The sequence below is a fragment of the Stomoxys calcitrans genome, chromosome 1, assembly GCF_963082655.1.
Source record: "Stomoxys calcitrans chromosome 1, idStoCalc2.1, whole genome shotgun sequence".
Taxonomy (NCBI): Eukaryota; Metazoa; Arthropoda; class Insecta; order Diptera; family Muscidae; genus Stomoxys; species Stomoxys calcitrans.
The window spans coordinates 194784254-194797404 of record NC_081552.1 but is presented as its reverse complement, the minus strand read 5'-3'; the positions used below and the strand labels follow the sequence as shown (position 1 = coordinate 194797404).

The 13151-nt window shown below is 40.2% G+C and overlaps 1 protein-coding gene across 1 annotated transcript in view; it reads right to left on the bottom strand.

Annotated features, from left to right (window-relative positions):
- Window positions 1-11045: 11045 nt before the first annotated feature.
- Window positions 11046-13151, bottom strand: part of LOC106090944 (major royal jelly protein 1) — a 34114-nt gene continuing 32008 nt past the window's right edge. Inside the window, exon 4 of the mRNA XM_059368180.1 lies at window positions 11046-11174. Within this exon, the coding sequence (XP_059224163.1) occupies window positions 11046-11174 (129 nt within the window). The remainder of the gene's footprint in view (window positions 11175-13151) is intronic.

Here is a 13151-nt window from a genome sequence, read left to right as displayed (position 1 = left end):
ACTAATAAAAAGTATTTGTGCAAAATTTAAAGCGGCTAGCTTTACTCCTTCGAAAGACAGACAGACAGACGGGCGGACATGGCTAGATCGACTTAAAATGACATGACGATCAAGAATATATATACTATATGGGGTCTTAGACGCACATATCGAGGTGTTACAAACAGAATGACGAAATTAGTACACCCCCATTCTATGGTGGAGGGTATAAAAAGGAAATGGAGGGACATGAGGGTGAGCGAATTAAGATGTACAGGGGTCAGATTGAAGTCCAGAAGTTCAAACAAAGAATAAAACCTCAAACCGATGGCTTTGGTGCAGGCACATCCTCCTGCAGAGACAAAGAAGAAAGTCTGACACAGATAGCATGTTGAGCTTATGAAAAGAACATTTTACCCAACTGCTAGTGTCCGACTTTGGCGGCGAAGAGGATACCGCAGAACCAATCCCAGATGATGGTATAAAATGTTTACCTCCTAGTCAGAATGAGGTCCAAGTAGCGTTAGCAGTTAACCGACTAAAGAATAACAAGGCAGCTGGAGCCGACGGGTTACCCGCTGAACTATTTAAGACCCGAGGCGACACGCTGATAAGGCGTATGCATCAATTTATGTGCGCAATCTGGCTAGAAGAACGCATACCCGATGATTGGAGCATACTATGTCGCGTACACAAGAAAGGAGACAAGACAGAGGAACTACAGAGGAATAAGTATCCTCCTCCAAGATACTCAAGATACCCTCCATTGGTTTCTTGTTAGTACTTCTCATTATCCTTTCTAGTTTCTGCCTAAAGAAAGAAAACAGTGAATAGAACTTGATACATGTAATCCATGGTAGAGGTTGTTATTAAATATTCAGTCCAGTACAACATAACACACTATTATTTGTTTTTTGTTGATCGATATGAACAACTACATTTCTTTGATGATTCACATTTTTCCATTGCGTTTCTTATAGCAACCAATCACACTTTTTTTCTATTTTAAGGCTGTCGCTTGCCCTCTTCAAATACGAACTTCACATATACACTCAACATGCACTGCCTGTATGTGCCTCTGGTAAGTCTAGTTATTTTTAAACTATTATCAACGTTTATAGGTAAATATTTGTAATACCATTAAAAGCACTGCAATACGCCACATTTTACACTTTTGTTTGATGTTTTCAATGTCCTTTGTATGTCTGTTCTTTCGGTTTTATCCTTAATTCGTAGAATTTCAAGCACACCAAGTATTTGCAATATGGCGACTTTCTTTGGTCTTTAGATAAATATTTGCTTGAATTTGGGGGGTTTTTTTACGATTCTTTTCTTCTAAAAGAGTTGTTGAGACTTTCGGGTATCGAAATTATTTGAATTGATAAGAGATTTTTCAAATGGTTTTATAACGGGATGGGTCTGTCTGTCTGGTTGTTAAATATCTCGACCACCAACACCAACATCACCTTCTCAAATGTCTGTGAGTAATTTCTTCATCAGCAACCCCATAATGATGATGGTGACGATGATGATGAAGATGATAATTGGTTTTCGATATCTCAGTTGGTTCTACAACAAAATAGGTTTCACTTTTTTTTTTTTGGCTACTTTTCATGGTATCGGTTGTGTGGTTTTGTTTTTGTGTCTTTTTTTATGATTTTATGGTTGTGTCAATAGAAAATCATTAGACTTTGTAAAAGAATCAATATTTTCCATAGCTCCAGCAAGAGTAACTTAACATTGCCTGGACCCCATATGGAACATTTGAAAGAAATGAAATGTGACACAAAAAACTAATCTGAGTGTCTTTTATTTGTTTAGTCAAGTGTAATAGGGCCAACACCATTAACATCATTATGGCCAATGTTGAAAGGGGCGAATGATGGAGGAGTAGATGTTTTACACAAGCAAAGTTTCATTTGTATTTTGATTTCATTTTGTGGGTTTTATGAACCCACTTAAAGAAAGTCAAATTAAGAAATAGGCGTTCGTTTCATTCAAAGAAAAAAAGGTGCTAAGCTAATTTGTTTAAGAAAGTTAATTGCAAATATTGGCACTCCATGACAAAACCATAAATTTTTCTTTGCTTATTCTAAACACTCAACGACTAAAGCCAAGTTGCTAAAAATTAGTTTGCTCTAAATAAAAAAATTATGCTAAGGAGGGAAATGTTGATGGTAACAAAACTTTGCTCGCCACGGTAGAGCACCTAAACCTTCAGCATGTTAAATAAGTTATCATGTATTAAGTTTGGGCGTGCCCAACTTTGGACATCCCCCACCATGTAAATATTTATCATCCTTTTTCATTATCCACTCCATTACCATATCCAAATTCATATCCAAATATGGGCTGATCTGTATCATATTTGACTCAGGTATCGTGAAGCCTTATACAAGTCACAGTTTCGGCGAAATCGGGAATAGATTAGCTTTTTATGGTTTCAAGTTCCTAAATTGGAAGATAGTGACCCGGGGATGTTGAAAACCAAGCATTGGTTGCGATTCACCTGTGGAACGAAAAACAAGTAAAAAGGCGTTAAGTTCAGCCGGGCCGAACTTTGGACACCCACCATCTCGGGTATATATGTAAACCAGCTTTCATCAAAATCCGGTAAAAAATGCATACCTTATGCCCCTTAGCAGCTATATCGAAATATGTTTCGATTTGAACCAAATACCAATAAGTATTGGGTTGCCCAAAAAGTAATTGCGGATTTTTCATATAGTCGGCGTTGACAAATTTTTTCACAGCATGTGACTCTGTAATTGCATTCTTTCTTCTGTCAGTTATTATCTGTTACTTTTAACTTGCTTTAGAAAAAAAGTGTAAAAAAGTATATTTGATTGAAGTTCATTCTAAGTTTTATTAAAAATGCATTTCGTTTAAAAAATCCGCAATTACTTTTTGGGCAACCCAATACAAGTCATTGTTCAATTGTGTATAACAAAATATTGGCCTTTTTAGTAGCTATATCTAAAAATAAACCAACCTGAACCATATACAACACGGATGTCGAAAAGCCTAACATAAGTCATTGTATCAAATTTCAGTGAAATCGGTTTATGAATGCAATTTCACTGTCCCAAATTTTGACGACATCCTTTTATTGGCCCAAAACCTTAAATCTAGAGATCGGTCTATATGGCACCTATATTCAAATCTGGACCGATCTGGGCCAAATTGAAGAAGGATGTTGAAGGTCCCAACACAACTCACTGTCCCAAATTTTTACGACATCGGGCAATAAATGCGCCTTTTATTGGCCCAAAACCTTAAATCTAGAGATCGGTCTATATGGCAGCTATATTCAAATCTGAACCGATCTGGGCCAAACTAAAGAAGGATGTTGAAGATCCCAACACTACTCACTGTCCCAAATTTTGGCGACATCGGACAATAAATGCACCTTTTATTGGCCCAAAACTTTAAATCTATAGATCGGTCTATATTGCAGCTATATCCAAATCTGGACCGATCTGTGCCATATTGCAGAAGGATGTCGAGGGGCTTAACTTAACTCACTGTCCCAAATTTTGCAAAATCAGACATTAAATGAGCTTTTTATGGGCGCAAGACCTTAAATCGAGAGATCGGTCTATATTGCAGTTTTATCCAAATCTGGACCGATCTGTGCCATATTGCAGAAGGATATCGAGGGGCTTAACTTAACTCACTGTCCCAAATTTTGACGACATTGGACGATAAATGCGCCTTTTAAGGGCTCAAAGCCTTAAATCGAGAGATCGGTCTATATGGCAGCTATATCCAATCTGAACCGATCTGGGCCAAATTGAAGAAGGATGTTAAAAGTCCCAACACAACTCACTGTCCCAAATTTTGGTGACATCGGACATTAAATGCGCCTTTTAAGGGCTCAAAGCCTTAAATCGAGAGATCGGTCTATATGGCATCTATATCCAATCTGAACCGATCTGGGCCAAATTGAAGAAGGATGTCGAGTAGCCTAACTAAACTCACTATCCCAAATTTCGACGACATCGGATAATAAATTAAATTAAATTGAGAGATCCGTCTATATGGCAGCTATATCCAAATCTGGACGGATCTGAGCCAAATTGTAGAAGGATGTCGAAGGGCCTAACACAACTCACTGTCCCAAATTTCAGTAAAATCGGATAATAAATGTAGCTTTTATGGGCCTAAGACCCTAAATCGGCGATCGGTCTATATGAGGGCTATATCAAGATATAGTCCGATATAGCCCATCTTCGAACTTAACCTGCTCATGGACAGAAAATACTTACTTACTTTACTTTACTTTAATTGGTTATGACATAATATTTGTTCCTTTAGCCGAACGTAGAATAGCGTTCCAAGCGCCTCGATCTTCTGTGCTCATTCTAAAATCTCTGACACCATGTTTCGAGGTGTCTCCCACAACTTGATTTTTCCATCGTGCTTTTGGTCTGCCCGGTTTGTGTGTACCACCGTGTCAAAAGACCTCTTTGCTTGAGCTTCTCCATCCATTCTGACAACATGACCTAGCCAACGCAGCCGTTGTATTTTGATACGTGTAACTATGCTATCGTCGTCATACAGCTCGTGGTTCATACGTCGCTTTTATTCCCATTAACGCAAACTGGTCCATATACTTTACGAAGAATCTTTCTCTCAAATACTCCAAGCACTGCCTCATCTGCATTCACAAGCACCCATGCTTCAGAACCATATAAAAACACGGGTAGGATCAGTGCCATGTATAGTGTAATCTTCGTCTGTCGAGAGGTGGCCTTGTTTCTAAACTGCTTACTTAGTCCAAAGTAGCATCTGTTTGCCAGTATTAGTCTTCGCTTAATCTCAAAACTGGTGTCATTCTTTTCGGTTACGGCGGTGCCGAGGTAGATAAAGTTACTGTCTGTCTCAAAATTGTGGTTCCCAACTTTCTCTATTTTCTTTATTTGCTCGGTTGTGCAAGGCTTTTTGGGAGTTGAAACCATCCATTTCGTCTTATCTCCATTTACTGCCAGACCAATTTTCACTGACTCTCTTTTGATTCTTTCAAAGGCTGCAGTTACTACTTCCGGTGACCGACCTATGATATCGATGTCGTCGTCATAGGCGAGTAGCATGTGTTCTCTAGTGGTTAGTGTTACATATGTATTCACATCTGCATCTCGTATAATCTTCTCCAGCAGGATATTAAAGAGATCACACGATAGGCTGTCTCCTTGTCTGAAACCTCATTTGGTATTAAATGGTTCGGAGAGATTCCTTCCTATTCTTACTGAGGAACGCGTATCAGCAAGTGTCATCCTGCAGAGTCTTATTAAATTTGCAGGGATACCAAACTCAGACATAGCTTAAAATACCTTTGAATGTAAATGAGTATCAAAGGTGGCTTTGTAGTCAACAATGAGATGGTAGGTGTTGATTTGTCCTTCTCGGGTCTTTTCCAGGATTTTGCGCAGTGTGAATATCTGGTCTAGGGTGGATTTATCAGGTCTAAAGCCGCATTGATAGGGCCCAATTATCTTATTGACTTTAGGTTTTACTATTTCATACAGTACGCTCGAGAGTAGCTTCTTTGCGATGGGAAGAAAACTTATTCCTCTGTAGTTGGCACATTCCGTCTTTTCTCCTTTCTCGTGTACGGGACATAGTATGCTGAGGTTCCAATCATTGGGTATGCGTTCTTCTAGCCATATAGCACAGATAAGCTGATGCATACGCCTTATCAGCGTGTCGCCTTCGATCTTAAATAGTTCAGCGGGTAACCCGTCGGCTCCTGCTGCGTTGTTGTTCTTTAGTCTGTTCACTGCTACTTGGATCTCATTCTGACTACGAGGTAAACATTTTATACCACTATCTGGGATTGGTTCTGCGGTATCCTCTTCGCCGCCAAAGTCGGACACTAGCAGTTGGGTAAAATGTTATTTCCATATCCTCAGCATGCTATCTGTGTCAGTTACCAGATTTCCTTCCTTGTTTCTGCAGGAGGATGTGCCTGCACCAAAGCCATCGGTTTGGTGTTTAATTCTTAGGTAGAATTTCCGGACTTCATTCAGACTCCTGTACATCTCAATTCGCTCACACTCACGTTTTTCCATTTCCTTTTTCTTTCTGCGGAATAGACGTTTCTCCTCTCTCATTTTCTCCCAATACCTCTCCTTCATCTGGCGCGTTGCTACTGATTGCAGGGTTGCTCCATATGCCGCATTCTTGGTTTCAGTAGCATCTCGACACTCTTGGTTTCTTGGAGGAGGCTTCCGGTACCCAAGTACAGATTTCGCAACATTTTCCATGGAGTGGGCAATAGTTTGTCACTGCGCCATTATATCAGCGGAACCAGGAGTGCTTTCATCAAGCAGTTGGGTCAGTCGAGTGGAGTATGCCGCTGCCATTTGTTGTGTTGGCAGCTTTTCAATGTCCAGCTTCCGTGCAGTGTCAGATCGTACTTTCTTCACCATGTTCAAACGGGTGCGAACTTCTGCTGCAACAAGGTAATGATCCGAAACTATATTTGCTCAACGGATCGATTGTACATCTAACACGCTGGATGAATGCCCTCCATCTATCACAACGTGATCAATTTGGTTTTTCGTGCTTTGTGATTTTTATGTTGAAATCTGGTGCTACTAACTACCATGTTTTTTGCCGCGGCGAAATCTATCAGCCTCAACCCATTCTTGGACGTTATCTCGTGGAGGCTAAACTTTCCGACTGTTGGACCAAAAATGTCATCCTTCCCTATTTTCGCATTAAAATCTCCCAGAACGATTTTAATATCATGGGCGGGGCATCGGTCATATTCTCTCTCTAGGCGCTCGTAGAAAATATCCTTGGACTGCTCCTTATGTCACTATATTGACTGATTCGCAAAAAAAAAACTTGTCACTGATGTTGTAAGTTAAAAGATAGGTTTTTGGGCCAAATTTCAGCCAAATCAGGTGAAAATTTATGATTTTAACGGCTGAAGGAGTCAAATCTTGGGGTCGGTTTATCATAACTCAAGTCTTTATTTCAAATTTCAGCCAAATCGGATGAAAATTAAGGCTTCTAACGTCTCAAGAAGTCAAAGCCGGTGATCGGTTTATATGGGGGCTAAATTTGTTTATAGACCGATTCGGATCATGCTTGGCATGGATGTTGGAAGTCATAAATCAAGTCTTTGTTCCAAATTTCAGCCTAAACGAATGAAAACTTAAGCTTCTAGGGGCTCAAGAAATCATATCCGGGAATCGGTTTATATGGGGGCTATATCTGTTTATGGATCGATTTGTACCATACCCGGCAATGATGTCAAGGTCTCAAGAAGTCATAACTGGGGATCGGTTTATATGGGGGCTATATCTGTTTTTAGAGCGATTCGGATCACACCTGGCATTGATGTTGGAAGTCGTAAAACAAGTTTTTGTTTCAAATTTCAGCCCAATCAGGTGAAAATTAAGGCATCTAAGGTCTCAAGAAGTCATAACCGGGGATCGGTTTATATGGGGGCTATATCCAAATTTGAACCGATAGCGCCCGTTTGAGTTGACACACCTTATTCTAAATTTCACTTAAAACGCATATACAATATGTTCTTTCTTCAAAAATAAAGAAAAAAAAAACACGTAAAAGCGTGCTAAGTTCGGCCGGGCTGAATTTTATATGTCATCAACCATGGATCGCATTTGTCAAATTTTTTGGCCGATATCTCTTTATAGACAAACTAAAGAAAATGAATAAGAATTGCTATGCGATTGGAGCTTTATCCAGGTTATAGACTGATCCGAGGCATACTTGATTTGGATGTTCGAGACCATAGTAAAAGTCATTGTGCAAAATTTCAGCCAAATCGGTTAAAAATTGGCCTATAGCGGCGTAAGAAATAAAATTGGGAGATTTTAACAGATCTCCAGATGGTAGCTATATCAGGTTATGAGCCGATTCAAGCCATATTTGACACGTATGTTTGAGGTCATACCAGAAGTCTTTGTGCAAGATTTTAGCCAAATCGGATAAGCATTGCACCCTCTAGAGGCTTAAGAAGTATAATCCGAAGATCGGTATATATTTTAGCTATATCAGGTTGTGAACCGATTTTGAGCCATACTTGACGCAGTTGTTGATGTTCAAGCCAAAATACTAAATGCAAATTTCAGCCAATTCGGATAATAATTGCGCCCTCTAGAGGCTTACGAAGTCAAGATCCTAGATCGGATTATGTGAGAGCAATATCAGGTTATGAACCGATTTGGATCGTACTTGGCACAGTAGTTTGAAGTCAAAGCAAAACACTTCATGCTCAATTTCAGCCAATTCGGATAATAATTGCGCCCTCTAGCGGATCAAGAAGTCAAGATGCAAAATCGGTTTATATGGGAGCTATATCTGGAAATGAACCGATTTAAGCCCCACTGGCGCAGTCTTTGACGGTCAAACCAAAACACTTCCTGCAAATAATAGCGCCCTCTAGAGGCTCACGAAGTCAAGATCCGAGATCGGATTATGTGGAAACTATATCAGGTTATGAATTGATTGGGACCATACAGGTTATGAAGGAATTTTAGCCAACTTTGGCACAGTTGTTGATGGTCAAACCAAAACACTTCATACAAAATTTCAGCCAGTTCGGAAAAAAATTGCGCCCTCTAGAGGCTCACGAAGTCAAGATCCGAGATCGGTTTATGGGGGAGCTCTATCGGGTTATGAACCGATTTGGGCCATACATGACACAGTTGTTAAAAGTTAGAACAAAACACTTCATGCAAAATTTCAGCCAAATAGAATAATAATTGCGCCCTCTAGAGGCTCATGAAGTCAAGTTCCGAGATCGGTTTATGTGGAAGCTATATAAGGTTATGATCCGATTTCGACCATACTTTGCACAGTTGTTTGAATTCAAAACAAAACACTTCAAGCAAAATTTCAGCCAACTCGGACAATAGTTGCGCCCTCTAGAGACTCTAGAAATCAATATCCGATATCGGTTTATATTAGAGCTATATCTGGTTATGAACCGATTTAGACTATACTTGGCACTGTTGATAGGCAAACAAAAACTCTTCATGCCAAATTTCAGACAAATCGGATAAAAATTGCGCCCTCTAGAGACTAACGAAATCAAATTCCGAGATCGGTTTATATGGGAGCTATATCAGGTTATGAACCCATTTGGACCATACTCGGCACAGTTGTTGGTGGTCAAACCAAAACACTTAATGCAAAAATTCAGCCAAATCGGATAATAATTAAGATCAGAAATTAGAATTGCGCTTTCTAGAGGCTCAAGAAGTCAAGATCCGAAATCGTTTTATATGGGAGCTATATCAGGTTATGAACCGATTTCGATCATACTTGACGTAGTTGTTGTGGTGGTCACACCACACCATTTCACGCAAAATTGCAGCCAATTCGGAAAATAACTGCGCCCTCTAGAGGCTCAAGAAATCAAGATGCGAAATCGGTTTATATGGGAGCTGTATTAGGTTATGAACCGATTTAGACCATGCTTGGCACAGTTGTTGATGATCAATCCAAAACACTACATGCAAAATTTCAGCCAAATCAGATTGAGCCCTCTAGTGGCTCAGGAATTCAAGTTCAGGAATTCAAGTTGTTTTATATGGGAGCTATATCAGGTTTAGCCGGCACAGTAGTTGATGGTCAAACGAAAACACTTCTTGCACCGTCTAGAGGGTCAAGAAGTCAAGTTCCGAGATAGGTTTATATGTCAGCTATGATGATAAGTGTGCCCTCTAGTGGATGATAAGTGTGCCCTCTAGCGGATCAAGAAGCCAAGATGCAAAATCAGTTTATATGGGAGCTATATCAGGTTATGAACCGATTTGGACCATACTTCGCACAGTTGTTTGAAGTCATATCAAAACACTTAATGCTGTATTTCAGCCAACTCGGATAATATGAACCGATTTAGACCATTCTTGGCACAGTTGTTGATAGTCAAACCAAAAGACTTGGTGCAAAATCGGATTAAAATTGCGCCCTCTAGAGGCTCATGCATCAAGATCCGATATCGGTTTATATGGCAGCTATACCAAAACATGAACCGATTTGGCCCATTTACAATCCCAACGGACGTATACTAATGTTGTTGTTAAAGCCACATTTTCATAAGGAGTTGGCGATTCTCGTTCGTTCCGGTCCAAAGGACCGATATCCGAGGGAACAGGGTGGCCAGTAGGTATTTAAAGGTGCCAATAACTCGCCTTGTCATATCGAGCATCATAGGCACTCAGTATTTGTGCAAGAGCCAGTGCCACCCGGCCTCTCACTGAGACTCTCCGCCCGATACCGCTGATTGCCCGCTACTGCCATTGCAGCTACTCCGTATGGAGCATACCACTATCCGCAACTTGTGGACGCGCCCGTTAGCTCGCAGCTAAGCAATGGATTTTTTTTGCAGGGATTTTTGAGCTCTTTCCAGCTAAATCCAGGATTTGGAAAATCAGACCACAAACGAAGATTTGGCAGACTGAACAATTTTTCAAAATACCGAGGTGACCAACTTTAGGGGCCTACCAAAAGGCAACCGGACAACAACATAGAGCCTTGAAATTTTGCGCACGATCTCGATCTCCAACACTTCAGCTCTATCCACTCCAAAGTTCATACAGATATCTCTACCCATTCTCACTTGACATATACTATATGCCTTTTTTCGATTTTTCCCCCACTGTGTGTCGTTGTTCAATTGATGAAATTGGCCTTTATTATAGTTTTATGACCGTATTAAATGGTACTTACCGTTATAAGCTTATTTATATGAAGCTACCATTAAAACACAATAATTCGTATATAATTGAATGTTATTTATTCGAATGTTAATAAAAATTATTGCTATAAAAGGTCCTTATGATATATTACACAATTCTGAACGATCTCTCTTGTGCCAACTAAAAATATCCTGAATGACAAGCAAATTAATTGGCTTTAAATCTGGCATCAGCATCTAGCGCTTTATGTGTATGTATGAGTGTGTGTGTGTGGGTGTGTGTACATGCTTTACATTGTGTAGTGTTGCTGCCTTCATGAGATGCGTAAATTATTCATGGTTTTTTTTTTTAATTATTGAATTCCTAGAAGTACTACGGCGCCATTTAATCATCACACTCACGCACCACGGGATGAAGAATAATTGAAGCACCATTGCACCCAGTACGTTCTGATATGAAATCATGGAAATTACTTTCCAAAGCCCACATAAAACGTTTGTGACCTGGCAATACCTGCAATGAAATTGAAAATAAGTAGTATGAACTGATGTTGGGAAGAAGTAAAAGTTGTGCAACGTAGATGTAGGTAGAAAAATCTTTTCGTTTTTTTTATACACCTCCATTGAATAAGGATCACATCAACTCTGTCCAACTGTTAGTGACGCCTTAAACGGAGATTAAAGGTTTTATTAATTATGCTGGAGGTCATAGCAGAAGTTATGGTGTAAAATTTCACCAAAACTGCAGCCTCTAGAGGCTTAAGCAGTAAAATCGGAAGATTGGTTTATATGGTGGCTACACATACCATGTTATGAGCCAATTTGAACCATGCTTGGAATGAATTATGAAAATCATGATAGAAATCTTTTTGCCAACTTTCAGCCAATTCAGAGAAGAATTGCGCTCTCTAGAAGCTGAAAAAGCCAAATCGGAGAAGAATTATGCCCTCTAGGAGATCAAGATGGCCACCGAGACCAAGGAGGCCACCGTAGCGCAGAGATTAGCATGTCCGCCTATGACAATGAACGCCTGGGTTCGAATCCTGGCGAGACCATGAGAAAAAAATTTCAGTGGTGGTTTTCCCCTCCTAATACTGGCAACATTTGTGAGGTACTATGCCATGCAAAAACTTCTCCACAAAGAGGTGTCACACTGCGTCACTTTGTTCGGATTTGGCTATAAAAAGGAGGTCCTTTATCATTGAGCTTAAACTTGAATCGTACTGCACTCATTGATATGTGAGAAGTGGTTGCCCCTGTTCCTTAGTGGAATGTTCATGGGTAAAATTTGCAAATTTGCAGGAGATCAAGAAGTCAAAAGGGCCATGTTAAGTTAGGTTTAAGTGCCATCAGACTCACTTAGACGTTTTCATCCATTGTGATACCACAGGAACAGCAAAAGGAAGATGCCTTCTAGTTCCTACCGTTGAACCATCCCGACCATCAAGAAGTCAAAAAGACCATGGTAGGTTAGGTTTAAGTGCCATTAGACTCACTTAGACGTTTTCATCCATTGTGATACCACAGGCACAGAAAAAGGAAGATGCCTTCTAGTTCCTACCGATGAACCATTCAGATCGCTTTAAAAAACCCAATAAATTGTGCATGTTGACATCCGCTAAATCAGACAGGTTCTCAAAGAAATGAGAACCTAAAGTGGAAATCCTTCTGACTGCTAGTGGGGGACACACAAACAGAAGGTGTTCTTCTTCTTCGATGTCCTCACAGCTTTTGCAATAGCCGTTGCTGGCAACCTTCAGTCTATCAGCATGTTTTCCGATTAGGCAGTGACCTGTTATGACGGACACAATGACTGAGACGTCTTTTCTAGCCAATGACAGCAAAGCAGTAGACCTTTTCAAGTCTATTAGATTGGGTCACATAGTTTTGGAATGCCCACAGCCTTCGTTGTCCTTCGGGCCGGGTCCTTAGCTTATATGTCGCTAGAGGCATACCCACAGATTCCAGTATCCCTGAAATGTGTAGGGTAGTTCCAAGTCTCGCAAGCTCATCTGCTTTACAATTCCCTGGGATATCTATGTGGCCCGACAATCAGAACAGTTGATTTTAGAACTGTTCAGCCATCTCGTTAAGGGATCTGCGACAGTCGAGGGGGTTTTGTGTTAAGAAATACGTTCTCCAGGGATTCAAGGGCTGCCTGGCTATCTGAGAAGATATCTATGCCAATCGTCGTAATGACATTATATCTTAGCCATTTGACCACTTCATTAATTGAAAAGATCTCCCATTCTCGATATGACTAGTCCAAGTTCTCAGAGTACACCCCAAAGCCCAGAGTACACCCCAAAGCCCACCTTGTCGTTAAGTTTGGAACCATCCGTATAGAAGTCTATGCAACTTCTGTTACCAGGGATATCATAGTTCCAATCGGCTCTATCAGGAATAGTGGTACAGTGATTTTTATCAAAAAAACGGCTCAGGCAGAGTGTAATGCACACTGCCTGGAACATCGGATATTGTATCAAGGATA